At 35.9% G+C, this 24,793-nt stretch overlaps 1 protein-coding gene across 2 annotated transcripts in view; it reads right to left on the bottom strand.

Annotated features, from left to right (window-relative positions):
* Window positions 1–24,793, bottom strand: part of CUL3 (cullin 3) — an 81,449-nt gene that overhangs the window by 32,637 nt on the left and 24,019 nt on the right. For both annotated transcript variants that reach the window (XM_081142431.1, XM_081142432.1), the window contains one exon: window positions 7,112–7,225. In XM_081142431.1, coding sequence (XP_080998557.1) covers window positions 7,112–7,225 — 114 coding nt within the window. The remainder of the gene's footprint in view (window positions 1–7,111; window positions 7,226–24,793) is intronic.

The raw sequence follows: 24,793 nt of genomic DNA, 5'->3' as shown, positions 1-24,793 counted from the left end.
ATTTTAATATTAGATTCAAAATTTAAAAAATGAGGAAAAAAATACAGAATACAAAAGATTTCCAATGTGCTTTGATAGCTTATATCAGTGATTTTCAAGCAGTGTGCCGCAAGAAGTTTTAAAACATGCAATACCTATTTAGTCAGGGGCCATGACCTCTTTTGCCTTAGATTTTTAAATAAAAAATGACAACAGCCAACACAACATTAGCTATCCAGTGTGAATGAATCAAAATTATCTTTTTTTTGGTCAGATTGGCAAAATATGTATTTTTTGGTGTGCCGTAGAATTTTAGTAATTAGTTTACGTGTGCCATGAGATGAAAAAGGTTGAAAATTGCTGGCTTAGATCAGAGATGAAGTCACTGTTCTTAAGTTAGGTGAGGGAAGCAACCAGGGTTATCTGCCCAAACAAATGTCCATATCATGAAGTTTCCCAGTGATAGAAGAACTTGGAAAAAGGAAATGCAGTTTCTTAGAACAGGGCTTGATACATAATACACACTTGATGTATATTTGCTGAATGAATGAATTTATTCTCATAAGCACAAAGGTGGATGAATGTTAGCTCAACCCGGTAAATTACTATAAATTCTATTAAGCAGAGTCATTATAATTCTTTTGCAATGAGATGGAGACCATGAGCTTTGGAATATAACAAAGACTTCACTACTCCAGGAATGTAGTAACTGTGTGCTCTTAGCAGGTTAATCTCTTTAACTTCAGTTTATTCATTTGCAAAAGGGAGAATACGATACTTACCTGGAAGTTCAGGTATTTAAAACTTTTTGCACAGAAATATAGCCATGTAATAAATGGTATCTGTTGCTATGTATTCAGAAAAGTATTTTTCCTTTTTTGAATAAATAGAAATTTAACTGTTTTCCCAAACTACAATAAAAAATACTGTAAGGATTAAATACATTAATATACTTAAGGAGCTTAAAACAGTGCCTGGTACACACTAAGGGAGGTGACAGTGTTACCTGCTATTATAAGGAAGAGTACTGGGTAGATTCATAGGCACGGAAGTTTTTCCTCCCACCTTTCCTTACTTTGTTATACACTTTAATGAATCTGCTCCTCACTCTCACTGGATCTTTTGATCCCTCTACTGATCCCTAATATCTAATACTTCTATTTCCTAGGACCTTATGATTCACCTGCCTAATTATTAAAACAGTCCATGATCAACCATTTCATTAAGGTTACTAATGAATGACCTTAGAAATCTCCCCCACACCCATTAAGGCAAATCCTATTAGTGGCTTTCCTGGTTTTGAACAGTTTTCTCTGAGACTGCTGAGAACCCCTTGGAAGAAGCACAAACCCTGCTGACTGCCTCCACTATACAAAATTTGTACCAACTCACCTAAACTATCCCCTCACAACTAGAGATGATCAATTTATTTGCAGATGGCTGATCCCAGCACAGGAGTTACTCCAAACTTTTCCCTTGTATTAGTTTCCTCCTTGCTGAACAAATTACCTCTTACAGTTCTAGACAAAAATCAGTTTCACTGGGCTAAAGTCAAGATGTCTGCCCGGCTGGTTCCTTTTGGAAGTTCTGAGCGCGGGGGGGGGGGGGGGGGGGCGCGGCGGCAGGGGTGGCACTTCCTTGCCTTTTTCAGCTTCTAGTGGCCACGAGCATTCCTTGGCTATGGCCTTCCTCCATCCCTGAAGCATATCAATCCCATCTCTGCCTGTCAGCACACCACCTTCTCCTATGTCTCTGACCCTCCTGCAACCCTCTGATAAGAACCCTGTGATCCCTTTGGGCCCACCAGGATAATCTAGGACAATCTCCTCATCTCAAGATCCTTAACTTAATCACAGCTGCAAACTGAGTGCCCTTTGCCTTTTAAGGTAACAATCTTTGGGTTCCAAGGTTAGTCACGGACACATCTGGGGGAACATTATTCAGCTTACCACATTCCTCAACACCTCACATTCCTGCCACCCTAAACCAGCGATCTTCAACCTTTATCTCATGGCACACGCAAACTAATTACTAAAATTCTGCAGCACACCAAGAAATGTATTTTTTGCCAATCTGACAAAAAAAAAAGTATAATTTTGATTAATTCACACCAGATGGCTATTGTTGGGTTGGCTGTTGTCATTTTTAAATTTGACAATCTAAGGGAAAAGAGGTCAGTGCTCCTGACTAAATAGGTATCGTATGCTTTAAAATACCACGTGGAGCACAGATGAAAATCGCTGCACTAAACTGACAGTCCCACTTTCTACTTTAGTAGGAAGGCCAGAAGAGTTGCTCAGCTCCTCTCCACGTTGCTGTACATTCCACCTCACCTCTATCCATCCTTAATGACATTGCAAATACCTCAAAGAAGCACTGGTCCTCCTTTCCCCGGTTAACTTTCCCATGATTTTTAATTTATAGCCTCTAATCTTTAAGACTAACCAGCAATACTACTGTATCTTTGCTGTTTGTAAAAATGATTAGAAATACAGACAAATCTGAGTAAAAACATGGAAGTGCCTTTGAAACTCACCATAGTTTTAGGCAGAAAATTTCTGTATTAACTTTCTATTAACCTATATATATCATGATAGAAAATGCTTTCCTCTTTCCTTTAGCATTAATTCTAATTGCTCAAAGTAGCCTAACAGAATACTATCCAAAATTTAATTTCACCCTGATGTTGTACAATGTTTAATGGGGAAAAATAAAGTGAATAGTAATTTATACTTATGGATTATACCAATAATTAAAGCTATTAAATAACCTATATTCAACAACTTTCTCCATAAAATACTTACAATTTTCCCCAATCATTAATCTTTTAAACAATTAAAACTGAAAATAAAGCTTATACTGAGCAACTCCAAACCAATCTTAAAAGTTCAACATCTTAACTGTTCTTTAAAAAAAGAATGAATTAAAAATAACTAATTTAAGTAAAACAGAGATTATAAACTCAATTTATTGCCTTCAGGGGCTAAATAGGTAATGTAAGTCTCAAACATTAGGAAGAGCTGGCTGGAGTGGCAGAAACTAGAGGTCATGTGTCCCATGTGAAGGCATCATAAACTTTTCTTTTTGAAACACTTAAACCTGCCAAACAACAAAGTTATATGGGACAAATTTTGACGAATGACTGCTTCCATGTAACCGGTGAATACATTTTCATTTTCAGGAGTTAGTGTCCCATGGTATCTACACATTGAAGCTTGTGCATAATATTTTAGTTACACACATCTCTTTACTAAAGTAAAGTCAGCTAGCCGAGTAGGTGGTTGGTAGGTAGGTAGGGAGAAGGTGGGAATGGGAAAGAAGGTGAAGGGATTAGCCAAAGAATATATATGCATGACATATAGACACAGACAACAGTGTGGTGATGGCCAGACGGAAGGGATGGCAGGGACAGGGTGGAAGCAGGCAAAGGGGGAGAAAATGGGAACATGTGTAATAGTATCAACAATAAAAATAAAGTTAAGAAATAAAATATTAAATAAAAGCACTCATTCAATTAAGCCCAGAATACTGCAGATAAAAAGTCAAAATAAAGAGAAAGAATTCTACTTTGTGAAGCATGAAGATATCTCATTAATACTTTAATTTTGGAATCTAAAAAAACATATTTTTAATAAGCATTTTCTTTTTAAATGCTTTTTAAAAAGCAAAATCTATTTAAAAATCTATGTATATTAATTCATCAGAGGTATATGTAAGTGCCTACTTTGTGCAAGGAACTCTGCTAGGTGCTGGAGACAGTGTGGTGACAGAGACACTGGACCCTCATAAAGTTCAGTCTAATCGGGAAACAAGGCACTAAGCAGCTGTTAATGAATGTGACAAATACTGCAAAGAAACAGTACTGGGTATAATCAGAGCAACTGTGGCCAGAGGGCAGAATATACAGCATGGGTCAGGGAAAGCTTTCCAGAAAATTTAAGCTAAGTTCTAAAGGATAAGTAGGATCAAATCACATAAAGAGAAACGTTCTATAAACATTTCCAGACAGAAGACATGTGTGAAGACTCCAAGATGAGAGAGAAGGATCTCAGCAGGGAAGTAACATGATCACGTGCTTTAAAACAGTAACTCTAGGAGCAATAAGGAAAGAAGACTAGGAGCGCAATGAATGTTCTAAGACTAGTTACCAAATGAAGGGAAATGAAGGTGCTTTGGTCTTGGGTAGTAGGTATAAAAAAACAGAGAAATTGAAAATTCTAGAAATACATGATGGAGAGAGAGAAAGAGAAGAAATTGACAAGAATATGTCCCAGGTTTCTGGCATAAACAAATGAAATGACACTGATTATGAGCTCACTTGGAAATGCCAAGTTTGAAATACCTCTCAGACAATGAAGGGAACCATCAGCTAGACAAATGAATGAGTCTGAATTTCAGAGAAAGAGGCTGGAGATGTAATTTGGGAATCATCTGCACAGAGGCACTAAGTGAAGCTATCATAGAAAAGGTGTAGTACCAGGAGAAGGCAACCTAGGACGAAGCCCCGAGAACACCTCTGTTTAAGGGGCAGAGGAGGAAGAATGGCCGAGAAGGAAAGGTCAGAAAGGTAGGTGCATACCAAGGGAGTGCTTCGTCACAGAAATTAAGGACGCAACATGTTAAAAGACAAGACTGGTCAACTGTGTCAAATACCGCTTAAAAAAAATCCAGGAGCATGATAACTAGCAGTGATCTTTGCCTTCGTCGATGTGCAGATCCAATGATCCTGAGGGCAAGACTGAACATAATAGTTGAGAGAGAAGCTTAACTGGAACATATTCAAGTGAATGAAAGATGAGAAAAGGCAGGTAACAAGTGCCAACAGTTCTTATGAGACATCTAGCTGTGAGTGGCAATGCAGAGGCCCAAAGAAAATGTGGTAGGACTCTGAGGATGTGAATGGCCCAAACATATCTAGAGCTGTTGAGTAGGCCTGAATAAAAAGGCAGAACCTGAAAATACTTCAGGTTTTTCACAAGCTAGAAAGGGATGTGATCCTTAGCACAGGTGGAAAACTGGCTTTTGCCAGAGACACTACCCTCTATTAAAACAGGAAGGAAAAAGAAAAACACAAAAGAAGAGAAAATACAAGTAAAATTGTAGATTCAGTGGCAAGGCACAAACAGCTTTCACCTGATGCTTTCTCTTTTCTCTGAAAGGTAGAAGGCAAGACCACTGATTAAAACACCTTGCTGACCGGTCACTAATACACTCATGTTTCCACATCTGAATGTTGCTGACTGGTCACGAGATAGCTCATGTCTGCACTTACATTAATTTAAGTAATTTTAAACACCTTGCTGACCAAAGTAGCCAGCTGCACTGGAGAGTTCTGGCTTGAAATAGGTCAGCAAAGGAAGCAAGGGGACCAGCAGGAGAGGTGGAGGTTTGAAAAGAAACAACTACTTCACAGTGGTGGAATGAGCTGACTAGAGAAAGAGTGAGACCGCCCGCAGTGTGGAGGGCTGACTGGAGGTTTGTTACACTGTACAAATACAGGCGCTCATCTACTCTGTGTGGGGTTTCCTCCAGCAGAGGCTCAGGAAAGGTTTAAGTTGCTGGGTTTATCCAATGTTGTTTGATGGGTTTGATGAAAGGTTGAAGGGACAAGAAATATTAACACTAGTTAATTTTTACTGAGTACATATGGTCCAGCGCCCTGTAAGTGCTTTACATGAATGGCTCCTTTAAGCCTCATGGCTACTCTACCCAGTTGGTACCATATAATTTTCATTTTATAAATGAAGAAGCTGAGGAATGAACTTGACAATGGTCACCTGACAGGTAGCATTCAAGGTCTGAGATTTCATGAGACAAAAAACAAAACAAAACTGAAATAAAACAAATTTTAAAAATAACATGATATAAGATCGTGTGTGTGTATAATTTTAAAATATTCCTTGTATCAGAACAATGGACCATGAAATTACAAGTGGTTTTCTCTTAGTTTTAGTGTTAGACAGTGCTAGAATTTGAAGACTCACAAAGTCCAGAACTTAGAGAACAGCAATAAGCTAACTTATTTCACATTTATATCTCAGACATTATGATATGTTTTCATGTGCTTTCTCATTTCCTCAAAATGTCAACATAACATGAATCTATATCCTGAAGAGAATGAAAATGAGGCTCAGAAAAGACTAAACAATTTGTTACACCTTTTATTAAATCCCTGAAAAATGAAGTATCCTATCCCTCACCTCCTTGTCACTAGGCCCTACAAAACCATGGGTAACAAACAGGCCTAACTGAATTCATCAGCAGAACAAAAAACGTTACAGCTGTTTGCTCTCACTGAAAAGTCTTTCCGAATGTTACTTTATTCTATCAAGTAAAAGAAACTAGGAAAGCTCTCACCTCTGTATTATAACTAAAGAAAGCAAAATATAAATTTAAAAAGCAAAGAGTAACAGCTTAGAAGAAAATCAATCTTTCCAATTCCCAAATACCAAAACTGACGTAACAAGACATTGATGAATTAGTTTCATTCTATCATCATACTAAAGTTAAAAAAAAGATAGTTTAACCTCCTTAAAAGTAAGTAGGCACCTTAGCTCAAAAGTCAATGTTTTCCAAACTGTCGTGCTGAACAAGATATTTTTGACTGACAGAAACAAAAAACAGTAATAATCGGTGAAACATGGAATATATATCTGAAGGATATATATATTGCCAGGATTTACTATTAGGAAAGATAGATGGCAGCTATTAGAGTATAATTATTACAAAAGTACTCGTATTAATGGCATCCCCTATCAGTAAAGATGTAAGGACATTAGGTTTAAAAAACTTGTAACAGAATATTCACCTTTCATCTATCATGTTGTCATTTAACCACCTTTAGTCAAGAAGAGATGTTAATAAAGCTTTTCAATATATCCCATTTTGAAGCAAAAATGCTAGATACTGAGGGAAAAAATTACATCTTCCCCTTTCAGTCTTTCATTCTAATCAGTAAGTATATGAAAAACTAAAACTTTTACATATTAAGGTGACCCTTGCAAAGGAAATATTGTTTACTTTTTAAAAAGCACCTCCACTCTGACATATACTATTCCACTAAATGTAACAAAGAAAACATTGTTTTGAAATGCCTAACTTCTTAAAGGAAAAATAAAAAAGCTCTACTTACCATATACATTAGTATGTCTCTAATCATCACCATAGCTGTTTGATGATCATTCCAAGCTTGATTTAGCGTTTGAAGAAAGTTGTTATTCAATGAATTAAGTACATCCTCTCGCACCTATTAACAGAAGAGTTCATTACAGTTTGTTTATACACACATATGTGCGCGCGCGCGCTTATACGTTTACATGCACTTATCTGTTCAATAAAACAATGAAGTGGACTCAATTTTAATTTAAAGAAATGTGTTACAGACCGGTAGAAATGTTTTAAGTTATAATATAAGCTATATACAGATGACTAACAAGTGGGTTTTGTACAGTCCAGATCCTTCCCTTCACCTCCAGAATCATAAAGCAATCTCCTGGGCATTTCTAAACATCACAGTCAGAAAAAAATCCTGAATACTTATAAGGAACTAAAAAGCTCTACAGAACTGGCCCTGGGCTATTGCTTAAACTCCTTCCCTGTCCCATCTTTGGAGAATGCTGAGACCACTGATTCTGGAGTCAAATTACCTGGGCTGGAATCCCAGCTCCCTGACTAGCTGTGTGATTTTGGATAAATTATTCTCTATGCTTCAGTTTCCACATATGTGGGATAGTGTCCATTTTGTAGGATTGTTGTAAGGACTGAATTAACACTTAGAACAGTGCCTGGCACTCATTCAATACTCAGTGAACATGAACGATTAATTTAGTACACTCTACCTACAATGGAGCTGCATACAGCAAATGTGCTCTGCCATTTCTTCTACCTTCAATCACAGCTCACTCCCTCACTTTTTTCTACTCAAGTTTCACCTCCAGACATGCTTCCCCTGAACCTTCCTATTTCAAAACACCACCTCTATCTTTACTCCTTTACCCTACAGTTTATTTTTCTCCCAGTACTCATCACTAGTTACTACATTACTAGTTTATTGCTTCTCCCACCAAAATGTAAGCTCCAGAGCAGCAGGGATTGTCTTTTCCATGTGTGCCTCCCACACCTTCAGCAGTGCCTGGCATATGTAAGACCCTTATTTCACCCCCATCCTCCAATACCATGATCCACTTCCAACACGGTATACTCTTCCAGGGTATCTGTCTTTGCATATAAAGTTCCCAAGTCTGAAATGCCTTCCTAAATGAAGTCCTGACTACGCAGATTTTCAAGAGTTCCTTCACATCGTCCAGAAGCATGCTGCCACCTTCTCCAGGAAGAGGTTACTGGCCACTACTTCTTCCCGCTATGCTATCAGTCTGATGGAAAGAGTATTTAATTAGGAAACAGAATTTAGACTCTGCTTCTAGAAGTAGTGTGTTTGTCTTTTAAGTTCCTATAATTCTTTCGTTGGACTATATTGCCAAACTCTCCAGTTATTCAAACCCAACGAACCCTCCTTGGTCTAGCTCAATACTCATTAACTCTAGCCTAACCAGACAGCTTTATCTCCAAACATCTTTTATCATAAATAATCTGCAGTAGTAAACATTTTTTCAGGTTGGGGAGAATCTGAAGTCATGGTGTTTTTTTGAGAAACAAATTATATAATACATGTATTGAGAAATATATAGATACCTATAAACCTGAATTCTAAACACAGTAAATAAAATGTATTGCATATTATAACTAGTATAAACAAGTGGTTGGAAGTAGCAAACACTGAAAGAAAATACAAATAACACACTATTCCCAACACATAGGAGAGTAAGTTCAAATTGAGAAAACTGTACCTAATTTATTTTTTCTTATATATTACAGGAACAGAGGTTCTAGTGATGGGACAATACATCTATTCTACTAAACACATAGTATAAAAACTACTAGCCTATACCACATAATTTAGAATTTTATTATATATTTAATCTTTTGTTTACAATTGTATTTTGTCTTGTACACAAGATGTATTTCAAAGCTTCTGGACTTCAAAATACATCACCCAGAAATTCTTCCATAAATATGTTGACTGTATCAAAAGTGATAAATGCGAAGTGGATAAATCATTTATTTCAACTCATTAAGTCTACCACTTGGCAGATACAAATTCCCAAAGTAGCTAACCCTAACCCCCCCCCCCAAACATAGCAAGTTGAAAATGTAGCTATTTACAAAATTCTTCACCAAAAATTCATATCCTTTCACTGAACCACTAAATTTTAAGTGTCAATTAAATTAAGATCATGACAATATCAGAGAAACTGTACTACGTAACAAAAACAAAATTATATACTCCAAACACCAGAATACCTAGCAATTATTCTTAAGAAACTTAAACTCTGTATACCCCTTTATGATAAAAATCAAGTTCTGTGTTACCTACACTAAAGTCACCCTGATTTTGGAACACAGAAACGTGCTTGGTTTATTTGTTTGGGTAAACGAAAAAGTGACCAAATTAAAAAGTTATAAAACATGTTTTTCAGAATCATTAATATACTCTAAAATAAAATATATCAACAAGTATTTATATTTATACTTGACTTTCTGCAAAATAAGAATGTGACCAACTATCATGTGTCATAAATAAAACTTTATTTACATTGAACTTCAAAAATTATCCTCACAAATCAATGATCTTGCATATTACTTAGCAAAAATAGCTAGTCAGAGTTAATTTTGTTATATTTTTAATGACTATATGCACACGCCTAAGACATAAAATAAATACCTTAGATACAACACTTGGTGTAATCTCCCCCTTTAAGAAAAAAAAAAGTTTTTACTGAATTCAGAGAGTGAAAGTGAGAGACATAGAAACATCAATGAGAGAGAGAGTCATTGATCGGCTGCCTCCTGCATGTCCCCTATTGGGGATGGAGCCCACACCCTGATGTGCCCTGATAGGGAATCGAACCCTGACTTCCTGGTTCATACGTCAACGCTCAACCACTGAGTCACGCTGGCCAAGCGCTGTAATCTCTTAATTATTCAAATCACTCTATGAGCAATGAATGGATATTTGTTCAAATATGTAGAATAAAATGGTAGGATTCAGATGAAAATTCAACCTTTATGAAAATTAAAACAGGCTTTTTAACAGAAAAGTTAGAATATAAATGAAAAATATATATTAAATGAAAAAAATTGACTTCATTTTATGAATTATTAACGTAACAAAACAGAAATTTTCAAAAAGAGAAAGTGGAGGCAGTGTGTGTAAGTAACGTTTAATCTCACAACTCAACATAACCGTTAATTTCTGCACCAGCAAAGGCCAATGGGAAGTAAACCCTGCTGTAGAGGTGACCCCAGAATCAAAGGGGCCCACAGACAAGTATGAGCGGCATTATTACTTAAGAAAACCTCCAAGAAAGCTACCCAGATGGAGAGCTGGAATTTGAAGGGTGAGACAAGCAAGAACAAGTAACACAGCCATAGAAGGTGAGGTCAACTGTGACAAAGAGTCTAAAATGAGCAGCTGAAAACTGAGGGCTGTGCATGGCACTTAAGCCTTGCAAAGAATTAAGCAATATATAGAAAATAGTTCAAAACAATGTATCATTTGAAGAGCAATAGATTTTGATCAAGAGAATGAGAAGGCAAGACACAGACCAGGAGAAAATATTTGCAAGATATTATCTGATAAAGGACTGTTAAACCTTGTTTCTTAGCCTATTGAGGATGTTAAGTATACACTGAGGACTTACTGTGTACAAAGAATTCATAAAACTCAACGAGAAAACAAATGACACAGTTTAAAAAAATAGCTAAAGGCCCTGGCTGGTTAGGCTCAATAGTTAAGAGCGTCGGCCTGCAAAATGAAGGGTCCTGGGTTTGATTCTGGCCAAGGGCATGTACCTTGGTTGCAAGCTTGATCCCTGGCTCTGGTAGGTGTGAAGGAGACCAATCGATGTGTCTCTCTCACATCAATGTTTCTCTCCCCACCCCCTGCTTCCACTCTCTCCGAAAAAGCAATGGAAAAAATATCCTCAGGTGAGGATTTAAAAAAAAAAAAAAAATGTAAAAGACCTGGATGCCACACCAAAAAATCCAGATGGCAAATAAGCATATGAAAAGATGTTCAATATCTGATCACTAAGGAAATGCAAATTAAAACGAGATACTACTACATATCAATTAGGATGGATAAAATCCCAAACACTGACAACACCAAATGTTGGCAACGATGTAGATAACAGGCACTCTCATTCACTGTTGGTGGAAATGCAAAAATAGGACCAGTCATTCTGGAAGACAGTTTGGCAGTTTCTTAAAAAAACAGACATATTCTTACCATAATAATCCAGCAACTCTACTCCTCGGTATAAATACCAAAGGAGTTGACAACTTATATATCCACACAAAACCTCCCACACAGATATTTATAGCAGGTTTATTCATAATTCCCAAAACTTCAAAACAACCAAGATGCCCTTCAGTAGATGAATAGTTACATCCAGACAACAGAATATTATTTAGCACTAAAAAGAAATGAGCTATCAAGCAAGGAAAAGACATGAAGGAACATTAAGTGCATATTATCAACTGAAAAACGACAATCTGAAAAGGCTACATACCATGATTCCAGCTGCTATATAACATTCTGGAAAAGGCAGAACTATGGGGACTGTAAAATCACCTGTTGCCAGGGGTTAGGGTGTAGGGAGCAATGAAAAGGCAGTGAGGCTATTCTGTTTGGTACTATAAGAGATACATTTCATTATTCTTTTGTTAAAACCCACACCATGTACACCAAGAGTGACCCCTAATGTAAACTATAGGCTGGGTGACAAATGTACTACTCCAGTGTGAGATGCAGAAAGTAGGGGAGGCTGTGTGTGTGTGTGTGTGTGTGTGGGCAGGAAGTACATGAAAAATCTCTGTACCTTCTGCTCAATTTTACTTGTGAACATAAAACTGCTCTAAAAAATAAAGTCTATTTTAAAAAAAGTTTGGGGTGGGTGGAAGGGTCTACCTAAGATCCAAAGAAAGAGAATCTGTTTTGTTTTGTTAAAAAAAAAAAGTTACCCAGGTGACTCTGATATAACAGCCAAGATTAGCCAACTACTGGCTTAGAAGAACCACATTAGCCATTTCTGTTCCTTCCCTTCGCAGAATTTCTTCAACATGAACATGTTTTTATATAGTTAAAATAATAATATTCATACAATTCTGAGTCCTGATTTTTTTAAGTCACTAAGTAACATTAACAAACATTAATCTTTGCTTTAGGAGAAAAATACCTAGTTCAAGCAAATCGTTTCCAAAACACCATAGTAATCCAAAGAAAAGGTCTATTAGAAACAAACACAAGAAAAAAATGTCATCTAAGATTTAAAGCAACTTCTACATAACACCAAAAACATGATCTATAAAAGAAAAAATAAACTGTGCTCTATCAAAATTAAAAGCTTGTTCTGCACATACTATGAAAACAATAAAAAGACAAGCTATAGATTAGGAAAAAATATCAAATATCTTGTATCTAGAATATATATTTTAAAAAACCCTCTTACAAGTAAAAAAAGCAAACAATTAAAAAATGGGCAAAAGACTTGAACAAACACTTCATCAAGAAAGACATATATAAATAGGCAATTTGGCACATGAAAAAATATTCAACATTAGCTATGAAGGGACTGCAAATTAAAACCATCAGCCCTGGAGGGGTGGCTCAGTTGGTTGAAGCCTCCCTGTACACCAAAAAAGGTTGCAGGTTTGATCCCAAGTCAGGGCACATATGTGTACTCCAGGAGCGAACAACTGATGTTTCTCTCACATGGATGTTTCCCGCTCTCTCGCTCTCCCCCCCTTCATCTCTTTCTCAAAATCAGTGAAAAAACAATAACACACATATCCTTGAGTGAGGATTAAAAGAAAAAAAAGATCATAATGAGATATAACCACACATCCAATAGAATGGCTAACATAAAATATACTGACAATGCCAAGTGCTGAAAAGATTCCCAGCAACTAGAACTCTTATACATCACAAAAGTAGTAAGGGAACACAAAATGGTACAGCCCCAGAGGAAAACAGTTTGGCAGTATCTTATGAAGTTAAATATACACTTAGCATATGACCCAGCAATCCCACTCCTAGGTAGTTATCCTAGAGAAATGAAAATTTACATTCACAAACACCTGTACACGCATGTTCCAAGCAGCTCTATTCAAAACAAGAAACTGTATACAATGTAAAGGTCTTTCAGCTAGTAAATAGGTAAATGGATAAGCAAACTATGGTACATTCATATAATGAAATATTACTCAGCAATAAAAAGAAAAACTATTGATACATAAAACAGCTTGGATCTATCTCAAAATAATTGTGCTGATGAATGAAAGAAGTTAGTCTCAAAAGGTTACAAACTGTATGATTCCATTTAAATCACATTCTTGAGAAAAAACTACAGTGACAGAACAGAGTGGTTGCCAAGTGTTAGAGATGGGAGGAAGGTGTGACTGTAAAGGGAAAATGGAGTTTTCTGGTGTGAGGGAACGTTTTATATTGACTGTGATAGGTGTTACGCGAATCTACACATGGAATAAAATTCACAGAAATGTACATGAAAATAAAAGGCTAATTTTATTGTACATTGATTTTTTAAAACTTGCAATTGTGATTCCCAAGTTGGGTCCTATTTTATTACTATACCATAAACATAAGCTATGATACCACAATCTTTACTCATAAAAGCAACTTGAATGATAAGCAATGAAAGAAATGCGAATTATTTTTATAAATGACCCTGCACTAATTCAAACTGGCATGCTACATTCTTCATTTCTGTGAATATAGTTTTTCCTGTTTTTTTTCTTACACCCTTAGCAAAGATTAAAGTGGAATTACCAAGTCAAAAGGAAATCTTTATTTTTTGACGTAATAAAACATGTTTACTGATAAATTAATGCCCAAGTTGCAAAAAACACATCTTCAAATCAATCAAATTACTGGCCCAGGGACAGGGAGATGTATGGAAAGGAGGGCAACAGGAAAGGCCAGCAGGCACGGACCTGCCCTTGAGTCTTCACACCCAAGGGTCTTCCTATTGGCAAGGAAGGGGGACCCTGGGCCAGCAGCTCTTGGCTGGTTGGAGAGTGAAGGACATTAATAATCCACATAGTACCCCCACCTAACACACACACACACAATTATTTTTGATCATTAATTAAAATTTTTTCACCCTCTAAATTTCAATGCCTGAGGCAAAATCCCAGGCAGCCAATCTTAATAGAATGTCTAGGTAACACAAAGAAATTCATCAGCTAAAACCAATTATAAAGATTTTAGTTCTAAAGTTTGCTGAAATTAGAACTGAGCCATATAATTAATGATGGTAGGGATTACTGAAACTTAAGGTCTTTCTTCTTTAAAAGTCTCAAAACCCAAGACAATATTTAATTCAAATATTAATTAATTCTCTGAAGTACAGATATTTGTATTTAGCATTATTTTGCATCAAAATAGACATCAGGTATTAAAAATTTTAAATGTGGCAAGAATACCAGGAGCACATGCTAATTATACAAAGAGCATTAAAAAGTATCATAGGGATACTATAATTTTAACAGGTATGACCTCCTAGGAATCTGTAGTATTTTAACATTCACCCAGGAGCTAAAACAATGAAATGGGTATTTGTAAGCAATTGCCCAGGGCAGCTACTAACTAGTTACTCAACTTATCTGGTCTGTAGCTCCTCTTACTTGTAATATGACTGGGGTTGATTAGATCAATAACACACCAAGCTCCATTAAGATGCTTTAGTGCCACTGCAGGACAGGCTCCATTTCCTCTGACTGAACATGACTTCTATTGGTTGTACATGATTTTAGAAGTGTTGTTGGTTTCCGACTGTTTTAAAATAACAGAGAGCCACTGAATTTCTGCTATGTACCTTTTTGGCTCTAAATTCTGAAATATACTGCTTGTTTCTTCTGATGAAACCAGAATATTTACATAAATATGCAACATTTACCATAATTTAAAAAAAAGAATTTAAGTTACCATTTATAACATTTGAATTTTTTCAGGGTCCTGCATATGTGATTTGGGGGCTTGTTACTTTACAAATTTTACCAGTTATATAAATCTAACTTTTCAAGAAATGCCATTAAAGAATTATTCTTAAAGATCTCAAAAACGTTTCATTCATCCCACCAGAGTGAAGTGACATAAACCTGTCAATAAGTGTCTTAGTACAGAAGCTCAGTCATGGAATATAAAGGACATTTCTCTCTGTCCTACCCCAAGAAATTCCTGATCTTAAAGATTAAAAGGAGGTAGGGCAATGTTTTGCTATTATTATATAATTGCCACATACAGTGAATAGAGGCAACACAGGAGTACAGATGCTGAAAAACACCTCTGCCTGATTCAAATCACAGATCCAACATTTAGCATGTGTGCCCTTGAGCAACATAATTACTTTGTGTACCAGTTTTTATAAAATAGGAATAATAACATCTCACCTACTTCAAGGAGGTATTTGTAGATAAAATGAGTTAACAAACACAAAATGCTTAGAACAGTGTCTGGCGTACAGTAAATGCCATATAAGCATTTTCTACTATTATTTATTGTATTACATATTCGTAATATATTCAAATACGTATCTGAATCTTAACTCAAAGCGTGTTATGGTCAAGATCATCAACAGCATTTGGAAGCCTGTTAGAAATGCACACTCAGAATCTACATTTTAACAAAGTGACCAGGAAGTTCGTAAGTGCCTTAAATTTTGAGAAACAAGTGACACAAGACACTTATTCACACACACATGTTCACATATTTTATACAGTATTTTCTAAACTCTCAATTTCCACTTGATTCTTGCTTTCCTTTCCTCTATATGACAGATATTCATCCATAACTAGAAAGAATCATTTTATTCCATACTTCGAGGAGCTTATAATGTAGCCAATCTCTTACTTACATAAGTTATATTCAATATAAGTTTGGTGAATAGATGTTGCTATCTCTCATAACACATATAATACCTTAAGATTTCTGTATTTCAAAACAAGCTTCTACTAAGGTAACTTTCTAAGAATTCATTAATGACAAGTGATTCCTGAATGACATAAAATTCACTGCCCTCTTGATATTTTCTAGAATGACAGGATTGTTCTCATTTTCACTAAATTTTTAGAATAAAGGTGGCAAATCTTGACCAGAGGAATCATAACAATATCATTAACAAAACAAGATACCACTGCAGGGAAAACGTTTCTTCTTGCTGTGGGAAGATTCTTCTCTAAGCAACTTACTAATGTTTAAAGAGTTAGTAATATCAGTTTAAGCATTTCGCAAAGAGCACACTACTTGCAATTTCAAAAAATTAATTCAAAACAACACATAAATTTTTCCCCAAACTAACAACTCAAATACTTAATGATTACTTCCAACAAGCAAAGCAGGATGCTAGGCACCTGTGGTGGATAAAAAATGCGCTCAGCCACTTTATAATCTCTATGGGGAAAAGGAGAAAAGAGGAGCCTAATAGTAGCATTCATGTGACTTCAATACAAAGTAAATACAATGACTAGCAATAGAGAAGTCCTGAGGTTCAAAGGAGAGCACACAGTGAGAATTAGGACAGCACACTTTCATAATTTCAAACATAAAGAAAATCTGCTACATGTTTAAGCAAATAATCATCTAAATTTGGTATTGTTTTTTAAAAAACTCATTCTTAGTGCAAATACTTTTTTTAAAAAATAACACACCCTAGAAAATCAGAATTTCTCTATGAGTACAAAGTAATGCCATTAAAAAATGGAAACTTTTAATCTACTCGTTTAAAGAGGAAACAAAAAGAAAATAGTAGATACCACAGGACAACATGAATTATCATTTGTAAAGTACTCCATTTCCAATGGTTAAGACAATAAGATGTACATTAAAAGCCATTATAGCATAGGTACTCTAAACAATGGAGACACTGGCAGAATAAGTAGTAAAATACATACAAAGTATGGCAATATGGCAATGAGTCTTTTTGTTCTCGAGTACCACGGGGGGGGGGGAGACGGGACCATAGCTTCACAAGATCACAGTAGACTGAAAAACTCCAGTCTAAAAAACTAGAGGTATACAGCCCCAAAATTATACTGCGCTTTTAAATGGTTAAACACACTCTGCTTAAACAGTGGTTAGATTCAGTAATTAATTTGGGTAGGTAGAAGTATTATCCCACATATAGAAGGCAGTTCATGGAAGGCAGTTCACAGATATAAACCAAGAAGATGGATTCCACTTGAATGCTAGTAACATTCTTAGAGATTCATTTCAAAGACAATTCTGAGTGCCAACTATATGAAGGAGCTGAAGACACAAACATTAATGAAAAACAGGTCCTAGCTTGTTTATTCACCTGTTTAATAAATACTAAGAATGCCACTAGAGAATACAACAGAAAGCGGTGATTATAGTCTACTCAACGATGTAAGGAGAAATAACTGGAGTTTAATACAGGCAAACTTGCTAAGTAACACTTTAAATGTGGTTCTAATCCAACATCTTTTCCTACTAATCCTTTCATAGTAGAAGCTACTCAACTTCCTACGCCCCATATCCCAAGGTTGCTAACTCCTATTCCCCACCCTTTCCCCAGCAATTTCTTCCTCTGTGGGGATGACCCCATTCACATTCCAGTGACTCTGCCACATTTTATTCATTAAGGGTCTACATGTAGCTCACAGCCCTCTTCTGACTCCTGCCATCACCCTAAATTCCTCCAACATTCAATGTGACGGATTCTCAGTTTCTTGGGCAACTTGAAGTAAAGATGGCAGAATGAAAGAGAAGTCGCAACAAAGCACTGAAAACGGCACTCCACCTAAACGTTTACTCTGTCTTCTCCAGTCTCAGAGGACTAGGAACTAAAGGCCCCTACCACTCACAGAACAAAAGCTGCACCCCTACAATGTCTTTCAAAACTTTGTCCAAGTAACTCTCATTATCATTTCCCACACGTGCACTTGAAGTCCTTTATGTTCCATCTACACCAGCAATTTTCAACATTCTTCATCTCATGGTACACATAAACTAATTACAAAAAAAAAAAAAAAAAAAAAGAGTTAAAATTTAATTTACTAAACTTTTTTTTTTTAATTTAAAAAAAAAAAAGGTTACCTACCCTTTGTGCTCCAAGGTGACTTTTTTTTTTTTTTTAAATCAGGGGAATACTTATACATAAGGATTTCTGGTACCAAGAAATCAGATGCAACCTTATTATGCAATGTGACCACTAAGATTCAACTCCATTATATGACCTATATATTTACGGTTCAAGATGGGGCATTCACACTGAATGGCTATTGTTGTGTTGGCTGTTGTCATTTTTAAAATCTGGCAATCTAAGGGAAAAGACGTCAGTGGTCTTGATTAAATAGTCAGGTATTACATGTTTTAAAAATTCTTATGGAATACTGGTTGAAAATCGTTGGTCTACACTGATCTACCTGAACAAGGCTCATACCTACCTGCCATTTTTCCTACTGAGACTATTTTTGGCCTTTGTTTATTCAAATGGTGAGTCTTTAATGATCCTTTAAAGCTCATTAAGTGACCTTTTCTTTCTGCCTTGCTCTGCATTCCTTGGGCACAACAATTCCCCTTCAAATCTGATTACCTCAATACCTGATGACAAGCATGATCTTAATTTTTTGGTGGCTGAAACACCCGAGAGAGGATCTGTGGGCCTCTGAATCTGTATTAATTAATGAAAATATTATTTTCGAGTGTCTTTATCAGCGTCCTTCATAATTCACTGTGATCATTATATTTATAACATATTTTATATAGAAATGCCATTAAAAAGCTCTCTACACTCATTCACATTTGTTTAAAGGGAAGAAAAAGCACTAAAAAAGCTTTATTATAGAAGCTGAATCTGTTTAATTGGCGTACGAAATAGTCTAGAGCTTACCATAAAATTACCAACTTAATTTCCATATGCAATTAAAATATCCTCACATAAACATCTTAATTTACCTACAAATAAACACAGTATCTAAAACTCTGGCTAGTCTCGTTTTCCCTCTAAAACTGGGGAAAAAATTAATATATTAAAAGAGTAGTTTACATAGAGACAACATTTTCAGCATGTGAGACCCTACGTACAAAAAATAAACAGTAGGGTATTATTCTACAAAGAAATCAGTTTACAAAAAAAAAAAATTCCAAAAAGTCAGTCACGTAAATATTGAAACTATCCCTCCTCAAGGCTTCAGTTTTTCTATCTATAAAACAAAGAACTTAGAACTGAGCAGGATTACAAGGCACAGATTCAAGTATGTAGGTCCAAAGCTGGTTCTGCAAAAGCGGGGATCTTCAATATACCGCAAATACTCAGTAGACCAGTACCTGGCATGCAGTAGGTCCTCAATAGGCAGTTTTCAGAAGGAATGAAAAGTGAGCAGGATGCAGCTCCTCTTATTTTGCCTTCCTCCCCATCCAATCAAAGTTAAGATATTATTTGAAAAAATAGGACATATGGAAAGATTTTGAAAGCCACTGAAATAAATGTTCTTTTTAGCAATAAGAAGCTGTTTCTTCTAGCAGAGTTAAAAAGTCAACATCTTTTTTTGTTCAGTTACTTTTCTAAGAGGACAACAAACCTTCAAAGTATTAAGAATTAGCTTTTAGCCCGGCCGGGCGTGGCTCAGCAGTTGAGCATCAACCTAGGATCCAGGAGATCGGGGTTCGATTCCCGGTCAGGGCACATGCCCGGGTTGCAGGCTAGGCAGCCAATCAATGTCTCTCTCAGCATTGATGTTTCTATCTCTCTCGCCCTCCTTTCCTCTCTCTGAAATCAATAAAGATATGTTAAAAAAAAAAAAAATTACTTTAAAAGAATTAGCTTTTATAAGCTCATTTATGAGGCTTCCATATTATTAAATTACTATAGAGTAATATTTGAAAGAGAATGGGAAATGAAGCATAAAGCAAATCTAAGAAACCTGTTAAGCATCACAAAATTGAGATAAAATTCTTGACACATTAAAACAAAAGAAAGTTTCTCCCATGACTTTAAGAAACAATTAAAAATGGAAATGTTTTTATTCTAAACACATATTATGGCACAGGAATTATGATCCTCCTAAATCTCAAAAACCCAAAGTTGTCCAGACACATACTCATTATATAATTTTAAAACTCATTCAGGCTAACAAAACCAATCCCAATCTCATTTTATAAATTAATGATCTGAAGTTCAGAAAAGTCTAGTAATTTGTTCAAGACTGTTGGTGGTGGAATTAGCCCAAAAGTCCAATTCTTCCTACTTTCTACCCAGTACTTTTCTGCTGCAGCTGCTTCTAGGTTATTTCTTATTAAACATGGAATGCTCAGCAGCGAGTACAAGAAAAGGCAAGTCCTAGATTAATGTACTGTGAGCTTAAAGACTGTCAAGTTTAAACCCCAAATAGGAATCTTCTAAAAGGAGGTAATCGCCCCAAAACAGAACACCTTAAATATTTTGTAATTTTAGCTTTCAATTATCAATAAATCTGTAGAAAAATTTTTACAAAGACGACTCAACTCTTACCTAACCCTGTCCACAACTAACAAAACTGACTACCCCATTTCTGAATTGAAAATTGTCTTTTAACATAAAACACACACTAAACACTTTGGCCATTTTTCAGTCTCCATAGCAATCCTCAAACTACCTGAAATGTTTCAGTTCATCAGAGTTCAATCTGCATCCCTCATTTCTTTTTCCTGTGTGATTTCATCCACTTCCAGGGCTTTAAATATCATCTATATGCTCTTAATTCCTAAATTTACATTCCCAATCCAAACTTCTGAGCACTAATCTGCATACCCAATTTCATCAGCATCTTAAAAGTAACTGTCCAAATGGAGCCCCTTTTTGTTTTACCCCAAATGTGTATCAAGAAATGGAATTGTTGAATTGTCCAAGAGCCCCAAACCTAGAAATCATCTTGGATTCTTCCCTCTTCTTCATTCTGTATAATCAATCCATAGGCAACAGTCTTTCTACATCTGAAATTTTTCTTGAAACTGAAAACTTTTATTTATCCCCACTGGCACCTGAAGCTATTAAATTATTCCTCTGTTCCCCTCATTTCAACTCTTGAGCCCTCCATTTTTGAGCTCTTTGACTTATTTACCACACAGCAAACAGAGTAATATTTAAAAAACCTACATCAGATCATGTCACTGTCTTGCTTAAAATCCTTTCAGGGCTTCCTATTGTACATATGAAGTATGTACATGTAAGTTTAAAGCCCTTATACCCAACCTTCAAGGCCTGCCACCATCTGGCTTCTGCTTCTCTCTCCAATCTCATCTTGTCCTACTCTTCCTCACTACCAATTCTTAATTTGCTATTCACAACAGGCTTCCCCCACCCCCAATTTCTCCAGTCCAGAAATGCGCAAAAGATGGCCTGCTCTCTTTTTAAAACAAAGTTTTCTTGAAATACCTTGACAAAGAACATATGGCTCAGAAAGCTGAAAATATTGACTGACAGGTCCTTTACAGGGCCAAAAAAAGAAAAAGTTTTACAGGCACTCTTTTTGCCTGGAATGCTCTTCAGCCCACTTGTCTCATGAGCACCTTTTTCATGCTTCAAGTCCCAGTTTAAACATCACCACTTCCTCAAAGAGCCCTTTCTTGGCCTATGTAGTTGCCCTCATCATTTTTCTCTATCCTTGTACCCTGTTTTCTTCATTATATTGTATAACTGAATACTTGGTTATCTGTTCCATGATAACATGGGCGATCAGATGCATTCTATTTACCAACATATTTCTTATACCTAAGTCAGAACCTGGCAAATAATAAATACCTTTGAATATTGAATTCTGTGAGAAGTCTTACAAGAATACATTTGACAAAATGATCTATAAATTAAAAATTCTTAAAACTGGAAAGTAGAACTCCCCCCCAATATAACCATGCTTTTAAAGTTATTTTATTTAGAAAAAAAGGTTAAAGAAAAAATAATCCCTGTGAATTCTGAAATGTTTTTATATTTACTAAAATAAGACAAGATTTTTCTTATGGCAAGACACAAAGGCCCTCATTTTTGCTTTGTGGTCTTGAGAAATTCACTGAATTCCGTTGGGTCTCAGTTTCCTTAAAGGGAATATTCTTCTACAAAGAAAACACTACCAAGAAAGAGAAATTAGCATTTTGCTTTTCTATGCCTGCTTAAAATCTGTGAACTCGTTTCTAAAGTCCAATAGTCAGATACTTTCATTCCAAAGAAATGTTCTCCCTTCAGATGCCCTTTAGTAGTCTGCACCACTCTGCTTTACCAAAAGTGGTTCTCAGAATGTTCACTATTCTCATCCTGAAATCAGAGTACCAATAAACTATAATAAACCAACCCTGATTCCATTGATTCCATGTAAAAATTCTACTTCCTTTGAGTTTGTCAAAATGAAAAGATAGGTTCTGGCTATCTACGCCACAGCACTAAAACACTAAAAGGTTCACTACAGTACAACCTTTAAGCAAAGATTCACTTTGCTTAAGTAAAATTGTACACACACGCATTAGGCAGTTCAAGCTAACTGCTAAAACCAGAGAACAAAAACTGATGAAGAGATCATGTAGTAATGCTTTCAAAACACAAAGGGATAATATATTCTGTAAGACTGAAGATAGTTACACTGACACCACAGAACCCTAAACCACTCCTTCATCTTACAGTCAGAAGGTGCAATGTTGAGAACACTGATACTCGTTTTCATGCAACTACACTTAGCAGAAACATTTCTAAAAGTCCCATTTGGTAGAATAAGTGTTAAGACTTCCTGTATCAGGGGACAAACATTTTGGGCTACTGTATGATGACCCTGCTTTTCAGTTAATAGACTTCTTTTGGCAGTGTCTCCATACAGTAGTATTTATAGTTTCATAGGAGTAAATTTTTCGTAAAATCAAATAAGATAAACGGAAAACACAAAAATGTAAGCACAGATACCAGCAGAGTTTCAAAAAGTTAATTCAATTGAAATAAAGAATTAAGGTATGCTGAAATTGGTACATTTCCTAGCTTAAGCTGGTTAAATGAGTGTTTGAATGAAAAAAATTAAAGAACATTTTCAGATGCTGGTGACACATGATTATTGCCTGTGTAAAAAAAATGAAGAATTTAGCATTATACATTTTTAATTTCTTTAGCATATTTAACTTGAATTGCATGTTCTCTGGAATATACTGGGGAACTGCCCATATTTTGAAATAACAGTTAACCTTAGATATAGGATCACTTTAAAGAACTGAAAGTATGCTAAAGCTCTCAGTTACTATGAAATTATTTGTTCACATGACTTCAATTTCTACCTAACCATGTTGGAGAGTCCAAAAATCAATCATTTAAACACTGACCTCACACTCTGGCCTCCTCTCTCCACTTTTTGGATAAGCCAATTCTCAATCACAGCACAATAACTACAGATGTTTTTTCTGTATCTGTGCCCAAGCTGCAAAGCAATGCTTAAAAAAGAAAAAATAAACCACACATTCAGTTCATTTCCTACTGAGCTCTTTCCTTAGTATATTCTCCACAAGGACTACTCCAAGACTCTTCTTCTCATTTTCAGAAGATGCATGGCTTACTTATTAGATTCATAATAGTTTTAGAACTAAAGACTTAGAGATACTACTGCCAATTCCTTCATTTTAGTTACATAAACTAAGACCTGGAGTTGAAAGGACTATAGCTTTACAAACACTGAGCCAATTTACTTGAAGCCCCAGACGCACCCTCAAGGCCAGCATATTTATTGCATTTCGATCCATTCTCTATGTATGACTCAGGAGCCAACTTACGGAGAAGTCAAGAACTGAGCCTGAAGCAACACTATGTTTCACTTAGGCCATTTACTAGCTGTGTGCATCTGGACAAATCACTAATTCTCTGTGCCTGTTTTTTCACTTGTAAAATAGCAATAATAGTACTATCTGGATCACTGGATTGTGACCATTAACTACGTTAATACTTGTAAAATGCATTAGAACTGGACCTGGCACATAGTAATTAAGAGTCAGTTGTGATTGTTATAATCATTTCCTACAGGACTCTGGCAAATATAGCGTGCCTCTCTCTTCTACCTTTACTTCCCTATTATTCCCAACTCTTCCCACATCCAAGAACTCAATTGCTCCAATCTCTTCCTCCTTCAACAGCTTCAAGCAAAACGCTTCCACTCTTTTCCTTCTTTCGTTTGATGCCAAGCTTCTTAAGTTAGTCGTCTTTATTTTCCCATACCTATTTAACCACGGTTTGCTCTTGAAGATTCATCCCTTGGATCTGGGATTTTCGTGTTCTTTAAACTCCCAATACTTATTCCTCAAGATATGCTACTACCAAACGCCAAATCTTGCTCTTCAGTGTTGAGCTCCTACCCAAGCTCTAAACCTGTGTATCTCCAAACATGTTATTTCTACTTGAGCATCTTATTACTATCTCACGTTCAATTTTCCTCAAATGTAAAATAATTTCTAAGGTGACTGCCAACTATAAAAATTTCCAGTATAATCTAAAACAAATTTGTCATTTCCTCTACTCATTCCAAATCAGTTTTCCACTATTACTTCACAATATTTCTATTGGTGACACCATTAATTCTCCCAGTAACCAAATTCTATCTTAGTATCTTACTTTAGAATTTCTGACATCATCCATTCATATCTAGCCTATCACTTTACTCAGATTTCTCCGGGTTTTCTCTTGCTTCTAGCAAATAATCTCCCAATTCTACGTATCTACCA

The sequence above is a fragment of the Miniopterus schreibersii genome, assembly GCF_964146895.1.
Source record: "Miniopterus schreibersii genome assembly, chromosome: 7".
In the NCBI taxonomy this organism is placed as follows: Eukaryota; Metazoa; Chordata; class Mammalia; order Chiroptera; family Miniopteridae; genus Miniopterus; species Miniopterus schreibersii.
Note: the sequence above shows the minus strand (reverse complement) of the source record. Positions and strands in the feature narration are given on the sequence as shown.